Source organism: Geotrypetes seraphini, chromosome 11 (assembly GCF_902459505.1).
Source record: "Geotrypetes seraphini chromosome 11, aGeoSer1.1, whole genome shotgun sequence".
In the NCBI taxonomy this organism is placed as follows: Eukaryota; Metazoa; Chordata; class Amphibia; order Gymnophiona; family Dermophiidae; genus Geotrypetes; species Geotrypetes seraphini.
This window is the reverse complement of record NC_047094.1, coordinates 122,961,168-122,985,599: the sequence shown is the minus strand read 5'-3', so window position 1 is coordinate 122,985,599 and position 24,432 is coordinate 122,961,168. Positions and strand designations below refer to the sequence as shown.

At 44.1% G+C, this 24,432-nt stretch overlaps 1 protein-coding gene across 8 annotated transcripts in view; it reads right to left on the bottom strand.

Annotated features, from left to right (window-relative positions):
• The window catches only part of UCKL1 (uridine-cytidine kinase 1 like 1), an 84,865-nt gene that overhangs the window by 34,412 nt on the left and 26,021 nt on the right, over positions 1–24,432 (bottom strand). For 7 of the 8 annotated variants that reach the window (XM_033962819.1, XM_033962825.1, XM_033962820.1 and 4 more), the window contains 2 exons: positions 20,064–20,253; positions 19,472–19,533 (listed from right to left, as the gene is read on the bottom strand). In XM_033962819.1, coding sequence (XP_033818710.1) covers positions 19,472–19,533; positions 20,064–20,253 — 252 coding nt within the window. Of the gene's footprint in view, positions 1–18,035; positions 18,053–19,471; positions 19,534–20,063; positions 20,254–24,432 lie in introns of all 8 variants that reach the window. The other variant, XM_033962826.1, reaches the window with a different exon arrangement.

The following is a 24,432-nucleotide window of genomic DNA, read 5'->3' as shown; positions in this document are numbered from 1 at the left end:
AGCAGAGTAGCTCTCGCTGAAATTTCAATCTGTGAGGATTCCAACATTCCGGTAAGATCCAATTCTCCAGGATGCATAGGTGACTTATCTTTTTTCTCTTTCAAGATGTTAAGATAGTACAATTTCTGCAGCGGAGGCATATTAGTCTATGGAAATTTAAATAGCGAAGTCAGGAAAGAATGAAAAAGTTCTCTAGGAGATTGTAGGCAGCTGATTCCTGGATGTCATGAAGCAGCAGGATCTCATTGCTGTCCCTTTCTTCAGTTAAGATCTCACCCTATTATTTGTGCTTGGGAGTTGAGATGCCCAATAGTTAATCACAGATGCCTTGTTGTTTTGCAGGCCCTGGCTACTGGACAAGACGTGCAACAACTACTAACCACTAGGAACACAAGGGAGAGTTGTATGCTCTGTCCTTCATCCTTCCCTTGTCTCGGTCTGAATTATGCCCCTCATGTTCAGTAAAGCCAGATTAATGGCCCCCTCACCCAATCCCAGGGCCATTCCCACATGACAAGGGGGGTGGGGCATCTGCACCTCCACTTTTCTCTTGCAGGTCCTTGATGTTCTTTTTTTTTTTTCAATTTAATGTTTATTAATTTTCATTTTCATGATCAACAAAAATCAATCATTTTAACAGTTACACTTCAAATATCAAAGAAACAAACAATAAAATTAAATCATTGGAAAATATCTTCAATTGTACTGTTAGTTAGTCCACTATATTAAGGAGTGAGCTTTAAGAAAAATTGGTATAATTATAATTCTTTAAATCATTCTTAGGCAAACAGAAGAATAGACCTGAATCACACCTAGGCCACTTACTAATTAAGAGCCTTCCTGTTGCAAGTTATTCGGGTTATCAGCAGTAGACACCTCATTAGCTGAAATAAATCTTGACAATTGTGAAGATTCAAAAAATACATATCTAGTTCCCTGGAAATTAATTATACATTTACAAGGAAATCTAAGTACAAATGTTGCCCCCAATTTTAACACCTGGGGACGAAGAATTAAGAATTGCTTCCTCTTTTTTTGGGTTACTCTGGATACATTCTAATTTTACTTTTCATAAATTCTTTATCTTTAAATTTAAAAAATATTTTCAGTAACCACTCCCTATCAGATCCCAATGCTAGTTGTACAAAAAGCGTAGCCACAGATATCTGATCAGAATCTGATCTTTCTAGAATATTAGTCAAATCTAACATATCTAAAGTTCCTTCAACAGGAACCTGTTGTTCTTCAGCCATTTTCTTCTTTCCAGTTGGAAGATAATAAATTCTAACTACCGGTGGGTAGGATGTTTGTGGTATTTTCAAGACTTCAGTGAGATACCTTTTGAACAGGTCAAGTGGTGAAACCATTAACAATTTAGGAAAATTAATTAACCTCAAATTTTTACTTCTTGACGCATTCTCCAGCATCTCAAGTTTAAAGTTAATATTCCCATTATCTTTCATTAATAGCTGATTTTGCACTGTCAAAGTGTCTAAGTTTTGTCTATATTGCAGAGAATCTGCCTCCATTTTATCGACTCTTTGATGTAATTGTGTAGTGTCCAGTAATATTCCAGAACAATATGAAGTCAAGTTCTGCATCTGAGTTCCCAATGAGGATTGCAATTCGGAAATAGCTTCCCAAATTGAGTTCAAGTCTATTACAGCTGGTTTTTTCAAAGGAACTATTGCAAAAAGTTTAATTTTCACAGTACCTGAAAATTGCTGTTCTAGAGATTGACTTTGCTGATCCCCTACCAAACTCGCAATCCCACGCTGTGGCAGTTGTGTTCCTCCGGCGGTCAAAACACACCGAACAGCCTGATCTTCCCCTTCTTCGCTGTCCTCCGGGTCTGCCGCCTCACTCGTCGCATTCAGCGACAAACATGGGCGTGGCTGCACTGGCGTGCTACGCTCCTCCGGGAGAAGCTGATTGCCTCAAAGGAAGCTCTGGAGTTCCCCGCCGAACTCCCGCCTCTAGCCAAGGTTCTCTCCTCCGGCACTCCGCCCAGGCGCCGCTCGACAAAATGATCCATCGGACCAGGTAAAGTTGCTCCTGACCCGGGCTCCGAAGGAAAAACCCGAGTCTTTGACTTGCGTTTCACCATGAATAATTCCACAGATCCGATGGCATTCCACCGAGTTCCTTCAGGTCGCCATCTTAGTTAGGCTCCTCCCCAGTCCTTGATGTTCTGGTAGTTATGGAAGACTGGACTGAAGTGCTCACCCACTCTCTCCCACCAGCTGGAGGTGGCACCTGGCTGCTGTCCACTCTATTCCCCTGTGCTCTGTGCCCTGGCTCCCTGAGCACAAGAGTAACATCTACTCTCTCCAAGGGCTAAGCACACCTGCTGGGTTCTGCCTGATGAGACATGTATAGCTGTTCCCTGTTCACCTTATGTACACGTATATATCCCCCATATATGTGCATCCTCTTCCTTTCCCCGCAATGACCCCCTCTTCATTTGTCCATGTCTATTATAACAAAGCGGTGTCTTTGTCATGACTTTTTAAACCTAACCGTAAGTTTTAACAGCTCTATTATATCACAGCTGTAAATCCCACCATGACCTTTCCAAAATCATTAAAAATTATTTAGCATGTCCATTATATATGTCCTTGCTAATAAAATGTGTATAGGAAGCATCTGTTTGTGTATTTCCCAAAGGCATCAGCCATGTAGTCATGAGCTCAGGAAGCATGCAGAACAGACTGAAAATTCTAGACTATGCACTGCCTTAGGTATATCTGGAGGTCTGTACCTCTGAGTGCAAGTGCAAGACAACAGCGGTGGGGGTGCAGGGTATGTATTGAGGGGGTGGACTGTGCTTGCTCCCTTGATGCAAGCAGTAAGGGTCCAGCAGGAACATACGTTTAGTGACTGATTTGTTAACCACAGAGATAGAAGCGGGCCCTCCTCTGGGGCCAGGGCAACATGCTACCTCACCTATTTGTCCAAGGACACCTCTGTGGCTGAACAACTCTGGCAGTGTTCAAGTCCAAGTTAAAAGCCCACCTCTTCAAAACTGCTTTCAACTCCTAACTTCTCTCACCTTGGGTTCTGCATTCCCAACCACAGGTGTCATGTCTGTCTATCCAAGTTAGATTGTAAGCTCTTCCAAGCAGGGACCGTCTATTGAATGTCAAAATGTATAGCACTCCATATGCCTTTCAGTGCTATATAAGTGATAAATTGTAGTAGTAATGTGGGTCCCTGGCTCCAGCCCCCAACCTGGTGATTGACTAGGGGAATAGAAGGCAAGATGTGTGCCACTGCTGCTACCATAGTTTCATAAAAATCTGATTAAACGCTTATCACAACATTCAAAGCGTTGTACAATTAAAAAGCTAAAATATTAAATGGGGGAACAAACAACAGATAGTAGACAGAATCTTCATACAATCAGACATACTTGATTGGGAAAGGGCAATTGTAAACAAGAGGAAAAAAGGGAGAACTACAATTTATAAGTAAAGTAAACACAAAAGAATAACAATAGGTTAAGAAAAGGTAGGGATTGGCTTCAGAAATAAAGGACAGAAGGATTGGAAAACTCAATCATAGGTATCTTTAAAAAGAAAACATTTTAAACTACTCTTGAATTTGTCCAAACTTTGTTCTGCTCTAATAAAAAGTGGGAGGGAGTTCCAGATTAAAGGAGCAGTGAAGCAGTGTCCATCCCCCCCCCCCCGGGACATATGGCTGCAGATTGCACTGCTCATATAGGTTTATAGTCTACCTTCCAACCCTTGGACACAGTGCTGTTTCAGTGACCTGCACTATAGTCTCAGGTCCAGGTCAGTGAAGCAACATAAATGGATAATGTCTCCTGCAAAGTTCATCTACGAAGCACATACTCTTCCCTTTTTCCTTGAAGGCAGGCTGGAGGAGCTCTGACTTGGTTAGAGAGGGGAGCGCGGGCCTTCCTGAGCAGGGGCCAGAGACCACCTATCAACCTAGTGTATCAGGATATCCACACATTTGTTACACAATGGAGACACACACACACAGTTATCACAACTGTGAAATATACATATGTAGCCTAAGAAAACATTGTAACTAGCATGTCAACATGTACATCAAATCTGGCCGTCATTGGCAGAGAAGGTGGTGCCTCCAGTTAATGTAGCAGTCATTAAAAAATGGATTTTTTATCATGTCCTACAAGATATGTCCATAAGCCATGATTAAGATGGACACGGGGAAACAACCAGTTATGCCTAAGATAAGCAGCGTACTAGTCGTCATACTCTCTGGGATCTTGTCAGGTCCTATGACCTGGATTGACCATTGTTGGGAACAGGATACTGGGCTGGATGGACCTTCGGGCTGTCCCAGTAAGATCACTCTTCTGTTTCTACATCCATGGCTTCTGTAGCAGGCCCACCATTTCTACCATGATCTAGCATTGCTGCAGAAGCACTGCCATAGCAGTTAGTGCATGAACCAACACTAGGAGGCCCCAATGCTTCGCTTCCCCTCCTTCATCACCCTCCAGGGTGAGCATGTCACTCCAGGGGTCCTCATCCTGATTACTGTCTGCAGTTTGATTCTGGGAGTGGCACACACCAGGGTCCATCTCCACCTCCTCTCGGGCAGGGGGGGTGGGAAGGGGTGGCAGCATGGTCCTGGGGAGAGGCGAACTGCTCAGCAGGTCCCTTCTGCTGCTCAAGTTGGCCTGTGTGTGAAAGGTTTACAATTAGGGTGATATCATCATACATGGATTGCATAGTAGTACAGCTAAAGGTAAGGAGGCAGGGATGGGGACAGGTGTGTGACCAGGGATACAGGTCTGAGGGGTAGCACCAATGAGATGACATGGCAGGGAACCCTGGAGAGTGGCTTGTCAATGGACATGAAGGATGGTGTGGTCCAGGGTTTATAGACAGATGGGCCTATTGTAGACAGAGCTATGGGGGGTGGGGGTGTCACCATACATATGTGTCCTGCGTGGAAACCATCAGGGGATCTTATAGTACCACGAGTCTCTTAGCTGACTGTGGGCCAGCCCAGATCCCATCCCCCAGAGGTTGGCATGGTTAGGATGATAGGAATATGGGATTGAAGACAAATATGTGTAGGGAACCCATGCTAGCTGTTGGCAAACTGAGTGGTGAGGACTGCATGAGGCCTTTACTGATAGCCATACTTTAGGGGGGGGGGGGAAAGACGATATGTACATATAGGAGGGTGTTCCAGGAATAGGGAGAGGTGGAGCGAGTTTGGTGACACCCTGTGCATATTTCAAGGACCAAGGGCTTGAGACTTTTAGGCTTATCTCACAAGGAAGCATCCCAACCATTGATACTGACAGTGGTATACAGAATGAGTGTGGATTTGGGGGATGTGAATGGGTATCTGTTCCGAGGGGCCAGGTATGCTATAAAGGCCTCCTGGGGTCAGTGGACTGTCCCTTTGTCAGATGCTTCTGTGGTGTAGGGATTAAGGCTGAGATACATAAATACAAGGGTTGAAGACCCACTGTTATTGTTTGTAGGGACTGCTTTTGGGTTTCCTCCCAGCTGCTGCAAGGTGCTAGATATGAGTGTGTGGAACACTGAGCCCTTTTGGATTGATGGTTGCTGGTGGGCAAATACCTTCCCCCTTCCCTGAGCCTTACCATGTCATCTCATTGTTTGGAGTTCTGGGGGTTGCAAGCACACAGAAAGGATAATCGCTGTACACTCAGGACTTGATGTGGCACAGGGATGAAAGTAGGGGTGCTGTGTGTGGGGTAATGTTCACACCTCAGGTGCAGTCTCATGCGCTGGATGAGATGGGGGATCCTCCCAGCGCACATACCTGTGGTGGCACTCCAGTGATTCTAGCCCACTATACACCCCAAACCACCTGCAAGACACAAGTTGGAGAACAGCTATCTTAGCTTCACATACGATTGTTGGAAACATGATGTGCAATGCTCCTCACATGGACTGAGACAGATGGTAACAGGCTGCTTACTGGGAAGGCTAGGTGGGGGGGAATGACAATACAGACCAGGTGGGTTGTCAGCTGGAGTAAGCCTGGGTCCGAGGATGGCATGATAGACTTTGTGTGAAGCATGTGTACTGTTAGTGGTAGATGGGGATGGTCACTGGGACAGGCAGGTGTGGTTTAGGGTGGCTCACTGTACTTGAGTGAGCTGCCCTCAACAATGCTATAACTATGTAAGTGTAGGGCAGGAGGGGGGAAGAAGGTGGCTTATACGTGTGGAGCCCCTCATTTTAGTAGGGCTTAGGCAGGGAGGAAAAATTAGGTTCTTACCAACCTAACATGGTAGATGACAGCAGATAAACACCCAAATGATCCATCCAGTTTGCCCAACCTGATTCAATTTTATTTATTTTTTTCTTCTGAGATATTTCTGGGCAAGAATCCAAAGCTCTGCCTGGTACTGTGCTTAGGTTCCAACTACTGAAGTCTCTGTTAAAGCTCACTACAGCCCATCTACACCATCCCAGCCATTGAAGCCCTTCCCCAGCCCATCCTCAAAAAAAACAGCCATATACAGACACAAAGCATGCAAGTCTGCCCAGTACTGGCCTTAGTTCTTCAATATTTACTATTAGTTTCTGATTCTATATCTTCTGTGTTCATCCCATGCTTTTATGAACTCTATCACCGTTTCCCTCTCCACCACCTCTTTCGGGAGCACATTCCAGGGATGCACCACCCTCTCCGTAAAGTAGAATTTCCTTACATTGCTTTTGAGTCTACCACCCCTCAATCTCAAATTATGTCCTCTGGTTTTACCATTTTCCTTTCTCTGGAAAAGATTTTATTCTACGCTAATACATTTCAAATATTTGAACATCTGAATTTTCTGCTAATTTTCTTTCTTTTAGACTCTCCAGACCGGTACAGCCTTCATTGAAAGGTAATAGCTCACCATGACAAGCAGGTGGAGACTGAGACCAAACTTTTGGTTATAGTATTTAATAGCTGTCCCTCCCACTAATTAACAGGCCCCTCCCACTAGCATAGGGTTTCCCTGCCATGTCTGCCGAATAGCAAAGCAGAACTAAGAAAAACAGCAACACTACTCCCAACAAGAGTATCAATTAATATACAGGCCATAGAAAAATACTATAACTCGCAGAAAAAGCAAAATCTTCACAAGAAAAACCCACAAGAACAAACAACAACAGACAGGGTAGGGTGCAGTAGCGGTCTGGAGAGTCTAAAAGAAAGAAAATTAGCAGGTAAGAACCTAATTTCTCCTTCTTTGTCAACCTCTCCAGACCGATACAGCCTTCACTGATGGAAAGTACCAAATAGAGAGCTGCACGGAAACGGGGATGACAGGGATCCCACGGGTTCCCCCTTCGGGTCACGGGGATCCCATGGGGATGTCCCCTAGGGTCACAGGGATCCCATGAGGATGCTCCCTAGAGTCGCAGGGATCCCATGGGGTTCGATGCAACTGGAGCCGTGAGGCTCGTCTTCTTTTTCCTACCTGCCCTACAGCAGCACACATAACCGACCAGAAATCTTCCCCGATGTCAGCGCTGACGTCGGAGGGAAGGCTTACGCAAAGCCCGCCCTCCGACGTCAGCGCTGACATCGGGGAAGTCTTCCAGTCAGCTATGTGTGTTGCGGCAGGGCAGGCAGGAAATAAAAGTCGAGCCTCGCAGCTCGAACTACCTCTTAGAGCCTGGAGTTGCAAACGGACAGGCAAATGACCTAAAGTTTCTTAATGCAGAGTTGGAGGCAAAGAAGAATTGAACCGTAACTTCAGTATTTTATTATATTTGAAGTTAAGTTAAACTCTTATTGATTTAGAACTGAACTGGGCCATGCCTTTTTGGAGTGGAGTACCGTAAGTGATCTCCGAGACAACCTCTAGCTGTCCCTATGTCATAAACCCTGTATCCCAGGAGGTCTGGTCTACTAAGGAGAAAGTTATCTTCCCCCTCCGGTCTGCCAACAGAGTAAGCTACCTGGAGAAAGGTATTTGACAAGGGTCTCCTAACATCGCCTACCTTCCCCTGTTCTGAGCTTCCAATTACCTGTAGAGATTCTTTACATACAAACAATGAAACAACTGCTTAATTCCACGACTTCTCCAATGTACTCCCCTCAGGGTGAGCAAGCTCCTCTTCGGTCCAGCTATAGATATTTCCCCATTAACCTCCGGATTCTGTATATGCTGCATGCATTTCTGAGTAATGAGCTGTTAATTAGCAATAATTATTGCAATTAATTGGCTCCAATTAGAATTTGGCCATGCATCTTGCTAAGGGATATTCCATATAGATCCGCATACAATTCTTTTAGCCCTCAACTGAAAAGGGGACATGGCTTTTGGAGGGACATTCACTAGAATGTGGGATCTCTTGTCTAGTGCCTCTGTCCAAAGAAAAACTGCTGGTATAAGCTCCCTTGATTGTATTGCATGCCTCTGAATCACCAGAATGACAGATCTCAGGGTGTCCATGCGAAAGGACGGACTCGCAGAGCTCTGTTGACTCCCTGGCGACTTCAAGGTATCCCTGTCCCTCCGGAATGGGATACAAATAAGCCATGGTGCGCGCAAAATGAAAAGGCGTCTCCGGCATCTTCCTCTGGGCTAGGACAATATCCCGAATGTCCTGATGTATAGGAAAAGAGCGGGATGCAGACCGGATCCCCCGACCAGAGGGTCCACCACATGCGGGGGCTCCTTCGCATCTTCCTCAAAGTGGAACACCGAGGAGACCTGAAGAATTAGCTCCCGGAGCACGTCCTGCTGAAAAATGCGCACCACGAACGCATCCTCACCAGCAGGCTGAACCACACCAGCACCGCTATCGGCATCAGTCCCGCTGAAAGGATCTTGGAGGTCTCCCAAAGGATCCAGGTCCTTGTCTACAGAATAATGCTCCTCAGATAGAAAATTCTCATCCCAAGACACCCGCGGCTGTTTGGACGAGGGAGGAGGAGGAGGTGGGGACGCAACTGGCGCTGAGGGGGGGCCGAACCAGAGTGGATGCAGAGGGAACCCCCCCCCCCCCCGGGAACTTCCCCCCTGAGATTCCCAGGGCAGAAGTAGGACCCCTGGCCGCTTGAAAGTAAGCCTTGCACAAGGAAAAAAAAAAAAAAAAATCAAGGGGAAAACCCCTGGCGGCCTAATGGGACTCACTGCCAAAACAAAGGACCCATCAGAAACCTGTCTTTCCAACACAGGGGGAAGGTCACCTGAGGCTGCAGACAAAATGGAGGTGCTTCTCACCAAAAATGGAGTGGATGCTGCCGAAAATGATCCCTCTAAGGCCTGTAGCGGATGGGAAGCCTGAACTGCCCCAGCCACTAAAGCAGGAAAGCTGGCAGCCGCGAAAAGGTTGTCCCAAGTAGAGAGTTGCACAGGGACAGAAATCCCACCCATCCCCGCCCATCCCTGCCAGGATCCTCTCCGTCCCCACCCGTCCCAGCCAGGATCCTCTCCGTCCCCACCCGTCCCAGCCAGGATCATCTCCGTCCCCACCCATCCCCGCAAGGAATTATCTACATCCCCGCCCGTCCCCATAAAAAGCAGCAATTACTTCTGACGGGATCATCAATTCCAGTTTCTTTTCAAGTTTCAAGTTTATTTATATTATTTGATTGAACGCTTTTCCAAATTACAAAGCGTTGTACAAAAGGTAAAAATATGATTTTAGAGAAATCACATATACATAATTCATTAACCAGACATACTTGGGTAATTGCTTTTTAAAGCCACGGGAAACAATAGGAAAGAGGGGAGGAAATACAATTATAAAGAAAAAGTTTGCGCTGCTGTTTTCCTTGTGGAATCTCTTTGGTGGAACCCTTTTTTTGCTTTCTGTTCAGGTAATTAACTTATAAACCCCCTCTTTTACTAAGGCTGACGTGTCCATTATATTATATGAACAAACCCTGCTTCCAAAGCCTTCCATCCCTGTGGAAGTCCCGTTGGCTAGAATTGCTATCTTTAGTGAAACTTAGTTGGTTTGTCTCAGTTTGACCACATTACTCTAGCACTTAAATAATTACATTAACTGCCTATACAATGGCTTGACAAGTTTAAAGGTTTTAACTTTAATTTATAAAGCTCTGTCATTCAGGTCAGGAAACGCTTGAAAGCTTATTTGTTTTTGTAAGTTTCCCCATCTTGCTGATTTTGTTTTATTGTTATATGATCTGCTGATAGTTGCATTTTCTTTTTGTAACTTTTTAATATACAGTATGGTAGAACAGTCAAAGAAAATATTTTAAATAAAATACATAAATATTAGCAATCTGCTTATCAAGGGAAACAGAGAGCAAATCTATCTAACATTCATTAAGGACATCTTGAATCAAGGAATGTCAGCAGATCCAGAAGACTGTATTGATTTCTCCCTTACCCAGAATTTCTAATATGGATTATATATCATCCTGTAGCAGGGCAAAAGTTAATTACCAGTAAGCAGGGATCACATGGAGAAATTTGGACTTACCTATTAATTTTCTTTCCTTGAGTCCTGCCAGACCTGTTCAGATGCCTGGGCTATGTTCCCCTGCCAGCAGATGGAACCAGAAAAACATACCTCAAAGCTGACTTCACTTCCTTTCTAGGGGATAGGCGGTACATTCAGTATCTCCATATCCTATATCAAAGCTAAGCCTACCTGAAGGCAATTGTTATGTTTAAGGGTTTCCAATTCATCCTCAAAGCCAAACTTGGTGCAGTCACTATTCCAGGAATAATAATTCCATACACAAAAATCTACCTTCAGAATGTGCTACAACATACTTCACTGTTAGCTTTCTGCATTTGTCGGACCAAGAGCCCTTGACTGTCGCAGGTTCTGAACTGGTCTAGCAGGACTCAAAGAAAGGAAATCAACAGGTAAGCCCAACCTTCCCCTTCCTTATCATCCAGACAAACAGGATTTATCCAAGCTCTGCCCAGACCAGACTGGAGAAAGTCACAATATCTTTTGAAACTCCCCTACATCCAACAGACCCGCATACCCATTCTGAGGCATTTAGAGAAGTAGTGAAACTGAAGCACGTGCACTGTCTTATCAGTATTCTCTGGAAAATAGTCTAGGTGGAGTTAGACTAAGAGGACTTGTGCTCTGATCAATTAAGCTAGCCAACCTTCTGGGTCTTGATCATCTTGGTCTACACCGACAAGAGTTGGAATCTTCTTGACTCCTCCTGCACATGAAGGGACTTTAAAACTTTCCTTCCCAAACTTGCCTTATGATCTCAGTATCTGTTTAACATATTTATGTGTCTGTATTCAGTGGAATTTTCTCCTCTTCGAGATAGGCACAAATTTTGTTTCAGAAGCTTGGCAGTAGGGGGGCCAAAATACCAGAGGGTCTGCATTGGTTCTGCACTGTATGCAGAAATCCTACAACTTCCTATGTCTGAAACAGTTTTACAACAGGGTAGGAGACTTTTCTATCAGTTACAGAAAAAAAAAAAAAAAAAAAAGAGCCAAAACTTCTGCTGTTGAGTAATAACTCACTCCACTGTCTGCAGTACAATCAACAGCAAAAAGAGCATGGGGAAAGGAATACAGACAGCTCACAGAATTCTTAAGAATGCCTCTGCTTTATAATGAAAGACAAAAAGCTAGAGGACAGGAGGGCAAGAGGCACAAAAAGAACTTAAGAAACTGGTTCAAGAGGCACTTCTAATACTGGGCTTGCTATGTGCGGTTGTTAATACAAACTCTGATGTCTTCATCTTAACACAACTATCATCCCTGACTCAATAGGTAGGACTCAGGGTCCAAGTAGTGGAATCAAAAGCAAGGCAGGTAATAGGCTGTGAGTGTGTTCACTGTGGTAACTGGATTATACAGGGAGAAGGATGAGGAAATCAAAATGGGTGGCAGTAGAGACCTAGACAACAGAGCATGCAGGTTTCAGGTGCTATTAACTCCAGGGGTTTTTAGCTGAGCTGGAAAGTCAAAGAGGAGCATGAAGGTAAACTAAAGCATGAATTTATGAATCTCATGTATAAGCACTTACTACAATATCCTTGTTTAAATAAAACATTTATTTATAGAAACATATATACTGCAACTACATAGTTAACCCAGTGCAATTTACAATAGAAATATACACAGTGGGAGTAAGTCTGTAAGTGTATTCTATTAGGCACCCCGATGCAGTGTGGTCACAGCCTATTCTTTAACTACATATGAGCACCCAGACACCAACACAAACTAGTTATCAGTGTGAGAAAACAGCAAGGCAGACAGCTAATGATTACTCCCAAGTCCCGTTCTGCTGTAGTTCTTGCTAAGGTCTCACCATTTAGGGTGTAAGTTCTGCATGGATTTCTGTTGCCAAGGTGCATGACCTTACACTTTTTGGCATTAAAACTTAGTGCCAAGTTGAGGACCAATGTTCCAGTAAGAGTAGGTCCTGCGTCATGCAGTTGGGCACTGTGCTTTTGCCTACTATGTTGCATAGTTTGGTGTCATCGGCGAATAATGCAATTTTCCCTCAAAGCCCTTGAGCCAGGTCCCTTATGAAGATATTAAATAGGATCGGATCCAAGACCGAACCCTGCGGCACTCCACTGATCACTTCTGACGTTTTGGAGAGAGTACCATTCACCACCACCCTCTGAAGTCTACACCACTGAGCCAGTTTTTTACCCATGCAGTTAATGTTTCTCCTAATCCCAAACTCATAGGCTGATGAAAAGCAGTAATAGCACTTAGGTGGACTCTTAATAGATGTGGATTTGAGGCCAGAGTGAGATAAGTGCAGTAGATAATCCAGCACTGAAGACAAGGAGGAAGATAGCGGCTCCTTGTGATGAGTAGTACACCAAGTAGAAAATCTAGTCCATTTCTGGGTGTAACACTGCCGAGTGGACGGCTTTCTGGAGGCCTCTAGAATGTCCTGTTCAGGTTGAGTGAACTGTAGCGTGGCAGTTAGGTTGAGAGATACCAAACTGTTAAGTGTAGTGACTGCAGATTGGGATGGAGCAGAGACCCTTGACTCTGTAAGCACAGAGGGAAATACTGGTAGAAGTAGAGGCTCCCTGGTGCTGAGTTGAAGTAGAAGGGAGTACCATGGTTGTTTGGGCCACCGAGGAGCTATAGGAATCATGGTGGCGTGCTCCGTCTTGAGTTTGACAAGAGTCTGGAAAATCAGAGGAAATGGAGAAACACATAGAGAAACAGATTCATCCTCTCCAGAAGGAAAGCATCCGCCTCGAGGTGCTGCGGAGAGTATATCCTGGAGCAGAACTGAGGCAGCTTGTGGTTGTGGGGGGACGCAAAGAGAGCTATCTGAGGAGTGCCCCATTGAGCAATCACCTGATGTAGAGGCGAGGAATTGAATGTCCATTCGTGAGGTTGTAGAAGACGACTCAATTTGTTCGCCAGAATGTAGACAGCCCTGAGGAAGATGTTGTGAAGAACTGCCCAATTCCAGAGTTTCAGGGCTTCTTGACAAAGAGGGAGAGATCCTGTGCCTCCCTGTTTGTTGACACAGTACATGGCAACTTGATTGTCTGTCCGAACAAGAACTACCTGGTCTTGCAGAAGATGTTGAAAAGCTTTGAGGGCATTTAAAATCGCCCTGAGTTCCAACATTGCTATGACATAGATGATCCATGCTGGACCAATGACCTTGAGTACGGAGACCGTCGAGATGAGCCCCCCAAGCGTAGGTTGAAGAATCTTCTGATGAAAGGGCGTGTGGAATAGCAAACCCCTGGAAAGATTAGAAGAGAGCATCCACCGGTGGAGAGATTGTCTCAACGAAGGAGTCACTGTAATGTGTTGAGAGAGTGGGTCGCAATCTTGCCGCCACTGAGATGCCAGAGTCCACTGAGGAATTCGGAGGTGAAGTCTGGCAAAAGGAGTCACATGAACTGTAGAGGCCATGTGACCAAGCAGGACCATCATTTGTCTTGCTGAGATTGTAGTGAGAGAAGACACTTGTTGGCAGAGGCAAATGAGAGCATCTTGATGTGGTTGAGGCAGGAATGCTCTGAGCTGAACCGTGTCCAGTATGGCTCTTATAAACTGTAGAGTTTGGGAAGGATGTACCTGGGACTTTGGAAAATTGACTTCGAACCCCAGACTTTGGAGGAATGTAATAGTCTGTTGGGTCACTACAATAACCTCCTGTTGAGAGGCGGCTTTGAAGAGTCAGTCGTCCAGATATGGAAAAACTTGAAGACCCTGCATCTGCAGGGCTGCAGCTACCACCACCAGGCACTTCGTGAAGACCCTGGGAGATGAGGCAAGTCCGAAAGGAAGGACTCGGTATTGAAGATGAAGATTCTCCACTCGAAATGTTAGGAATTTATGAGAGGCTGGATGAATTGGGATACGAGTATAAGCCCCTATGAGATCCAGAGAGCATAACCAATCCCCTTGATCCATCAGGGGGTACAGTATTGGAAGAGAGAGCATCCAAAACTTTTCTTTGACAAGAAATTTGTTGAGGGCTCTGAGGTCCAGAATAGGTCGCAAATCCCCCCGTCTTCTTTGGGACTAGAAAATAACCTCCTCGACAGCTCGAAGGCGAAGAAGAGCCTGAGCCTCCTGAAGAAGAAGGAGAAGTTGTGACATGCTGGAAGTTAACTCTCTTGGAGGAAGATCTGGTGGCACTTGAAGGAATTGAAGTGAGTAACCCTCCCGAATGATGGTAAGAACCCAAAGGTCTAATGTAATCTGCTCCCACTGTTGGTAAAAGTGATGGAGTCGACCTCCTATGGGTAGGAGAGAAGTCTGATTGATGCAGGTGGATGTGATGCTCAGACTTAGATTGTCAAAAAGACTGTGTCGACTTAGCTGCAGCAGGAGCCTGAGGTTTTTGTTGATGCTGTTGCTTGCTGATGTCTTCTAGGCGGGGCCTGGAAAAGGCCAGAGTAGACTTTTGAGGGTAACGCCGTGGAGGCAGCTTATAAAGTTTAGCAGGTGGAGTTTTAGCCTTAGGCCGCACCAGAGAGGCAAAGGACTGCTCATGCTCGGAGAGACGCTTGGCAGCTGCCTCGATGGTATCACCAAAAAGCTCATTACCCTGACAAGGTAAATTAGCTAGACGGTCTTGCAAGTTGGGATCCATATCCACAAAGTGTAGTCAAGCCAAGCATCGCATTGCTACAGCAAAAGCAGTTACCCTAGAGAACAACTCAAAGGCATCATAAGTGGCTTGGAGAATGAAAAGGCGAATTTGTGAAAAAGTCTGCTGAAGTTTGTTTAAATGCAGGTAAACGATGTACAGCCAAGCCAGGAAAAAAAATAAGGCATGGTTTTTATGCAGTATTTGAAGTAATAAGTGAAGATGAAATTGTAATTGAGGACTCTATTAGCCATCATTGAATTTTGATAAAGACAACGTCCAAATATATCCATGGTGCGTCCCTCCCTGCCTGGAGGAACTGCAGCATAGACCTTGGAGGGATTAGATTTCTTAAGGGATGATTCCACAACCTAGGATTGATGAGACAATTGTGGCTTCTCAAATCCCTTGCAAGGAACTGTATGATAATGAGATTCCATTTTTGAGGGGATAGCCGGAATGGAATAAGGAGTCTCAAGATTTCTGATAAATGTTTGTTTCAATACAGGATTCATTGGAAGTCTCAAGGTTTCCTTTGGCAGATGAGGGAGCTCCATCTCGGCCAAATATTCAGGGGTATACTTGGATTCAGACTGGAGATCAAGCTGAAGAGCCTTACCCATATCAAAGATGAATTTCATAAAAGAAGATGATTTAGAAGTCGAAGCTTCCTCAGGGGGTGAAGAGGAGTGAAATCTAAGTGCTGCTGAGTAGGATGGAGAAGCTTCTCTAGAATATTGAGAAGGCATATCTGTATCCAACCTAAGAGACACTGAAGAAGCTCTACTTTGTGATATCGGTGGAGTCAGAGAGTGCTTACGTTTCACAAGCCTCGATGGAGAAGACCCAGGAGTTCTAGGAATTGAGAGCTTCGAGTCGTGCCTCGGAGAGACAGGTGAAGGAGGATCCCTCATGAGTGATCTCGAGGAAGGAGTCCTCGACCTCGACATGCTTCGATGTGGAGAAGCAAGAGGCATAGAAGACTGTGGAGGTCGAGACCTATTGCCTGGGCTTTGAAGGGGTCTCGATGGGCCTCAACAATCAAGGTATAGGAGACTGTCTACCCCGTAGAGGAGACCCTTTGCTCTTCTTGGAAGACGAGGTATGCTTCGAGGATGAGGTATGCTTCGAGTGGTGCCTCGATCGAGGCTTGACCCCCTCGTCACGAACAGGTTGGGTGGCTGGAGACTCAAGCCTGGGAGGATGAGGCGAAGAGTTACTGGAGGACAATTGTCGAAACCGATGAGGCTTATCTCAAGGTGCCTCGATGGAATGCTCAGGCTGGCTCGCAGGAAGCAAGGTCGAGGCAGAAGCAAGCTGAGCGAAAACCAAGATAATCTGTGTGGTCAATATGGCTTTCAGCACGTCCTCAAACATAGGCACCGAGACCAATGGTATAGGTGCAGCAGTGCGCTCCAATGAGGGCGACCTCGAGGATGAGTATTCCCTATGTTTGGAGGCACGCTTGGATGGAGGTCTCGAAGAGGCTGGCACGACTGCACTCGTTGCCTGGACTGCCCGAGACTCAGCTGGAGGCTTAGGTAGCGTACCTGGAGAAGGAAGAGGAGACTTACCCGAGTACGAAACCTTAAGAGGCACAGCAGACAAGGCCTTCGAGGTTGAGGGCGACTTGCTCGAGGTCTTTGAGGACGAGGTCGCCACTGGGGCCAAGACCAAGGTCGAGGCCTTCACCGCAGACTCCTCCATAGTACCAAAGAGCTCAACAATTTTGACACGACATCTGCGAAGGGCTCTTTTTTTGAAGAGTAGCACAGCGTGGGCAGGACTCAGGACAATGTTCGGGTCCTAAGCACTGAATGCACCAACAATGGGGGGTTGGTCAAAGAAATGGCCCGGCCACACTGGCTACACTTTTGAAACCCGGTATGAGGCCGGGACATAAACAAAAAACACAGCCACAGCCGAATTAGGGCTGAAGGCAGGGCCTAAGCCCAGAGCCCGCCGGATGAAATACCAGTGGAAAAAAAAAGAAAGAACAAAATTTTAATTTTTTTTTTTTGATGCGCCACACAGCAACTTAAACAAAAGAAAATAAAAGAAAGAACAAAGTCGCGGTGCAAGAAGGCAGTAAACGGCAGAGCTGAATAAAACAGGGCTTCTTGGCTCTGCGGAAAACTAAGAACTGAGGAGACGCGTGCCCTAACTCGGGCAGGAAGGCACTCACGCATGCACAGTGCAGCACTCACAAACTTTGAAGACCTTCAAGCAAGTCTGTTTGGGAGGCTGTCCGCTGCGGGGTTCCGTGGATGACGTCACCCACATCTTGAGAATATGCTGCCTGCTTTTCCTGGGATAACCTACTGTACTGCCATATAGGCCATAAGGGCTATTGGGGTGGTAGACAGGTAGGTATAGTAGATTTTGGGGGGGGGGGGGGCTCACCATGACCAGGGAGTTGTGGTAAGATGTTTATATGGCACCCTTTTTGTGAAGTTCACAGCAGTGCCCTATAAAGTGCCCCACTACTCTGTTGCCATGTCTGGATGGCCAGTCCATCACTTTGCTGACCCCTCCCACATCCAAAAGGTCTTGTTCTAGGCGTTTTGGACTTGGACGATTTTTTGGACAAGAATGCGGTATAAAGATAGACTACTTGACGGTCTGGACGATCAAATAGCTGGACATTGAAGTAAACACTTCTCAAAAAATATATATATATATATTTTGGACATATATTTTGAGAATGGACTTTAGACAGCTAGTGCCTTAGGCCCAAAATGGACTCAGATTTTTCTTTTTTTATACAGAAGAGCGAGCAGAGTCCAGGGGCAGCAGTCTTTATCATGAGTATATCCCCAAGCGAAGAAAGGCTGGATAACAGGGGCTTCACTGCATACTAGTAGAAAGATCTTAAAGTATCTGAAAAGTATGGAGCATTGGGCTAACTTTCTCTCAGTACTCAGCAATGCCCAATATTGGAAATGCCTCTTTTTGTTGTTTTGTTTTTGCAGCTAGGGGTGCATTACCATCAAACTTGCCTACCTGACGCTTATCTCACGCTGCGGCAATAACATGGAAAGACACAATGCAGTCAGTATTAAGCACTGTCAAGAGCATGTACACTAAAATCAAAGGCAGTATGATAAAGGACACTTTCAATATATATTAAACTAGGTGAGGATAACATCTCCTTTTATTGTACAGTTATGGAGAGGCTGAAATTGTGTCCCTTGGGCTTCTCACACAAAAAAAGACATTATCTTTTAAATGACTGTGAGCTTATGTTTACAAATGAAGGCTATAAAAACAGTTCGGCTATTAATGAGATAATACCTTGCCAGGACCCATAGAATGCTGCAATTAGTAGAATTATGCTTCTAAAGGTGCAGAGACAGGGGTGGGGGTAAGAGAGTAGATGCTTCTCTTCTGATGGCAAAGGCATGCATCTTCTCAGAAAGAGCAGTGGTGTTACTTCAGTGCTAGTGCTGCTCTCCCTCACCACGGCCTCTACAGGACATCAGATCTTCTGTGCTCAATAACCAAACCAAAAGGATTTTTCCTTACTTTTTGGTCAAGTGCAAACTATTCTTCTCAATCCTGCCCAAAGTATTTTAAAAATATGCCCTGCATTAGAAAAATCATTGTGAGCTTCCACAAAGAGTCATTTTTATTTTGTGCCTGGTTGAAAATTATTTTCTGTTCCATTTAGCTTCTAACTCAAATCAGAACCTTTGTCAAATGAGGCTAGAGAGCTCAGGTTTCTAGCACATAATTTATTACCTACATACATCTTGTTGAGCACCATCTTACTAGGGGATACCTCCCAGATTAAGCCTGGGGTGAGGAGACATCACGGAATCATTAGTGGAAGTGTGAGAGGAGGCGGCATTTCCAAGAGTAAGAAATTAAGAGAGAAGCATCTCCTGGCTGCTGCAAAGCCATGTAGATGCCTTTTGAACTATATTCCCCATGCTGCAATTTAATTCAGGTAAGGGGCATCCTGCTACAGAATCTACAAATACTGTATATAATATGAAAAACACTTTGGCTGTACCACAGAAAGGTGACATATCAAATGAATGACCCACACAACCTTCTTGTGCAGCGTTTTCCATAAGTTCTCACAACAAATATCTCAAAAGAAGATTCTGTGTACCACTTTCCAAAGGAGCAAATTTTGCTCTGTTCTGGGACAGAATGGTGCTTCAGAATTTGCAAAAGAAATATTTGTCTCAAGAAAAAAGAATAATGGTTTCACTGTGGCCTTCCTCTTAAACAGGCCATTATCTATAATGATTAAACCTGCCGTTATCTATTTAGATGAGTTCACATCTAAATATATAGCTTGGCTGTTACAAGAACTGAGGAACCAAAAGGGGATTCAGTAAGACTTGGAAGAAATAGGACAGCCTTACTGGATACTGATCCACAAGCTCCCCTATAAAATTTAGCGAATGAGTCTTTTCCTGTTTACATACCTCTTCAAGCTGGCTATGAACGTGCTGTACAATCAGATCAATGGCCACTGTATTCCCACTGCCTATATCACAGCCACACAGAGGAGAGAGAATGAAGAGTACCAGAATAAGTGGTTCAATGGACAGAAATTTTCTAAACAATAACTGCTTTCAAAGGACAATATTATCTTACTGCAGACAAAGTATTCTAGCAGCTGCTGTGGCATAAAGAGAATTACTATAAAGGTCTGGATGTCTTTTCTACATTCCTTGTGTGTGTCTTTCAAACTGATTATTGATATTGCTAATGGATATTAGATGTGAAAAATGGAAATCCTTTTACTGTTGCTTTGCTTAATCTCTCTGTTCCCATGATTAACTGTATGTCAAAATGTTTCAGGAAATTATATTCAGATGATAAAACTTTCACATGCATGGAAGAATCCTGAAATAAAACCATTGCCATTTATTTTATTAAATGAACCATTAATACACATTTCATTATAAAGCTTGCTCAATCGATAACACTTATTAACATTGTGCTATCACATCAGCTAATCTACTGATGATGTCATAAGGTTCAGAGGTCCTTTGTGATGGTCTTATGCCTTACCTCTGGGGACTACAATATCAGCCAATCGCATGGTTGGTTGTATATACTGATCAAAGGCTGGCTTCACAAATTTGTTGTACTGCTTTATGACACCTTCGATCTCTCTGCCACGTTCACTGATATCCCTGCGCAGGCGTCTTACTAAGCGAATGTCAGAGTCAGTATCCACAAATATCTTCAGATCCAATAGCTAAAACCAGACACAAAGACAGCCTTATAGTCAGCCCTGCACACATAAAGGCATTTCAGGGTCTCATTTAATGGTGTCTCAGCCTGCAATATGTGCCAGATTTCACAATGCATTCCTACCTTCTATCCAGTCAGTAAGTGCACACCCAAACGGATGCTTCTCTCTAACTCCCTGCCAACCTAAGTTGAACCCTCTTATTTACACAAGGGCAATAACAAGTCAGTGTACAAGTTTTCAGCTTCAGCGAACAAAGAAAAGACCATCCTCAGTTCAGTGCTTAGATGCCTATACTTGATCTAGGCCACTGTACAACTTCTACTGGTAGAATGTCTAAAGAAACATCCTTGTTTGGGTCTCTTGATCTGTTCCTGTCTGTTAGCTTGGTCAAATGTAACTGCTTTTGCATAAATTTCTCTAAATTATGTCACAGCACTCAGCCACTAAGCACGTAAAGATGGTATGAAAGACTGTGAGAAGCAAGACAGGAAATTATTCCTGCACAAACACCAAAAGGTATTCCCAAACTGCAACCGAAAGCTCCAGTCACAAAGCCTGCCCCCTGGCAGTATCCCTCAACTCTAAACTCTGCTCTTTTTTTGTTGTTGTTTAACTTATTTTCACATCAAAGAACAAAATACTTTGACAAAGGAAATAAAATATACATTCTGATGAACATTAATACAAAAGGAAAAAAAAAGAGATGAGAAAGATGGAAAACAATCCCATTCTCACCTATTAGTCCACAATCAAGGGAGAGAAAAACCATACCCAATCAAGAGAAGTTGAACTTAGAAATTATACCATTCATGGTCAAGCAAACACACAACCGAAAAAAATACAGTTCTTTTGGATTATTTAAGCCTGGATAGCAGATGTCATGAAGGGGTCTGGAGCCCTTATGGCAGCCTTGCCTTCCAAGAAAAATTACAATTGATCAGAGTCATTAAAAAATATATTTGTTTGCTTGATAAGTAATGCAACATTTGCAAGGAAACCGAAGTTGAAAGGTAGCTCCCAAACTCAAAACTAACTGACGATACGTCAAGAACTTTTTCCGCCTAGACTGCATCTGCTTTGAAACATCAGGAAAAATAGCAATCTTGTGACAATAGAATTCAACACTCAAGTCCTGTAAAAAAGATGACGAACAGCTTCTTTGTCTTGCATAAAGACAAAGGTCACAAGCAAAGTAACCCTTGCTGAGATTTCAATTTGTGAGGACTCTAACACCCCAATAAGATCCAAGTCTCCAAGGGGTGCAGATGATTTATCTTTTTCTTGTTTCAGTAGATTAAGGTAGTACATTTTCTGCAGCGGATATATATTAGTCTCAGAGTATTTCAGAACCGATATCAAAAAAGATTGAAAAAGATCACTCTACAGATCCTGGACCTGATGGGCCGCCGCATGAGCGGACTGCTGGGCAAGATGAACCTCTGGTCTGACCCAGCAGAGGCACTGCTTATGTTCTCTAGGAGATTGCATTCTATAAACAGGAAAGTTAAATAATCTCAAGTTCAGGTTCCTGTTACAATTTTCTAGATTTTCAATTGTCCTAATTAATAGGATTTTATCCTTTGTTTGAAGATTGGAAGAAACTTTTAACTCTGAGGCCAAATTCTCTACTTGGTCTAATCTACCAGACTGATGTTTAATTTTTTCTTCACAAGTTTTAAGTTGAAGTGCAGTATTTTGTGTTGTAGTAATAAAGTGGGAGCATACCTGATAAATGCTTTCCATGGCTCCCCACAATGCCTCCATGTCCACCACCACCGGTTTAATCAGGGATCTGATTTTGCACCGAGGATACTTGTGGTCCGTTTTCCTAACTCATCGCTCAACGAGTACCTCCTCCTTCAGTTGCCGCTTGATGGTAGCTCAGCAAAGATCGAATCACTTCTGGGGTCAAAGGCAAAGCCAGCAGCTCCGACAGAGATACAAACTCCAGCATTTCCTGTTGAGCTGCTGGAGTCAACGTCATCCTGGGACGGGGAGGTAAAGCATGCCCAGTCGGCCTCAGCGAAATATCAGCGAGATAATCTCGGAGAGAGCGAGACCAGAAGGCTTTGAGCATGCGCAAATAAGAGCCCTTATTTGTGAACAGATAAGTGCATTATATATATACATTTTTGTCAACCACTTACCGATTTAAAGAGTTTGGTGCTATAGACACCATTAGAATAAGTTTTTTCGGGTGGTTGTGAGGGTTTTATGACCGATGATGGTGATTTTGTCCTGCTGAAGAAACCATTGCTTGAATTGCTTATTTGGTGCATGGAGCAGGTTGCTGAGGTCTTTCCCTCTTGATTAAGTACAAGTCAATTGCATGTGATACCTAGTATATATGACAGCCAGTGCTGATCATTTTTTTTTTAAATCCTTCTCTATATAAAAAAAGATATTTTTAGTAATAATCCATGAGTCACACAACAAGGGTGCACCTAGGAAAAGGCAACATCTTAAACACTGCAGTGAGCACTAGAACACCAACACACGCATTGTAAAACTAAAGCCAGATCCTGCACAGTCAATTGATCTTGTACAGTTATTGCTAACAGAAAGCCATGTCCTTTTTATACACACAGAACACAGATACACCCTCGCCCAATATGGAAAAATCACAAACTAAAATTAGAAATATGTAGACAAAAGTTAAACTGAACCAAGAAATCAGACTGCATATAATGCAACACCACAGAAACAGTGGCACATGTCCCCTATTACTGTGCAAAATATAAAGACAGTAGATGTAAATTTAAAAAAACTGATATATAACAATCACCACTTTACAAATTAACAAATAGAATTAAAACAGGGAAGAGAGAAATAAGAAAATACCATTTTATTGGATTAATCCATTTTTCAATTAGCTTTCAGAGACCAAATCTTTCTTCAAGACAGTACAGTATACAGCTGTTATGGTATCCTGTCCTGACCTGAGGAAAGGGGTTTAGTCCCATAAAACTTCCTTATTTCCATTTCCTATGTATAAACTTTAATCAATAGTTACAATACTACTTGATTCTACGTAAAGCAACAAAATTTTTTTTTCTACCTTTTGTCGTTTCTGCTTTAATCATCTTCTCTTCACTCTCTTCTTTCTATTCAGCGTTTGTCCTCACTCCCTTCCTTGCAACATCTATCATCTCTCTTTGCCCCTTCCACCCAGCCTCTGCCCTCTCTACCCCTTCCATCTACTGTCCACTCACTCTCTAACCCTTGCATCCACTATCCACCCTCTCTCTGATCCTTGTATCCACTGTCCACCCTCTCTCTGATCCTTCCTTTCCTATGACAGTCCATTCCTTGTGTTTCCATCTAGGGCAAGAACATGTACAGGAAAAAGATCCTTAAGGAACAACTTTGTTTGATACCAAAAAGAGACCCAAGAAAAGTATAATTAGTCACTCGTGTCTCCCCAAAACACCACACAAAAATATGTATTTTGTGCATAGTGACAACGGTTCATAGACAACCCCGCGAAAGACAAAGGCGCGCGCCAACAACTGAGCGTAAGATGGAGGCGCGCCGAAGAAAATTAGTTTTTAGGGGCTCTGACGGGGGTTTTTGTTGGGGAGCCCCTCCAGTTTACTTAATAGAGATCGCACTGGCATTGTGGGGGGTTTGGGGGGTTGTAACCCTCCACATTTTACTGTAAACTTAACTTTTTCCCTAAAAACAGGGAAAAAGTGAAGTTTTCAGTAAAATGTGGGGGGTTACAACCCCCCAGGCCCCCCACAACGCGGCGCGATCTCTATTAAGTAAAGTGGGGGGGTTCCCCCCCACACACCCCGTCGGAGCCCTAAAAACAGTAATTTTCTGTGGCGCGCACCTCCGCGCTGCGCTCAATTGTCTGCGCGCGCCTTTGTCCCGGCGTGCTTTTGACCTGACACCGTGACAACGCACAAACCTAGAGGATTGGGTAAAACGAGGATCTTGCAGGCCCCTCGCGGATCTCTACCTCACATCCTTAAAAATTTGCTTACCTCAAGGGTGAGTGGGAACCGTGAGGTCTGTGGGTGTTAAAATGCCCTGCAGACCCCATGCCACAAAGATGTGCGAGATCTGTGGGATCCAGGCAATCCTTATTTTACCCAGTCCCCAAACTTAGGAAAGTCTATGCATTAAGAGCAATTTTTTAAGCTATTTATCCAGATGCTGTTTCCAGAAAAGGAAGGT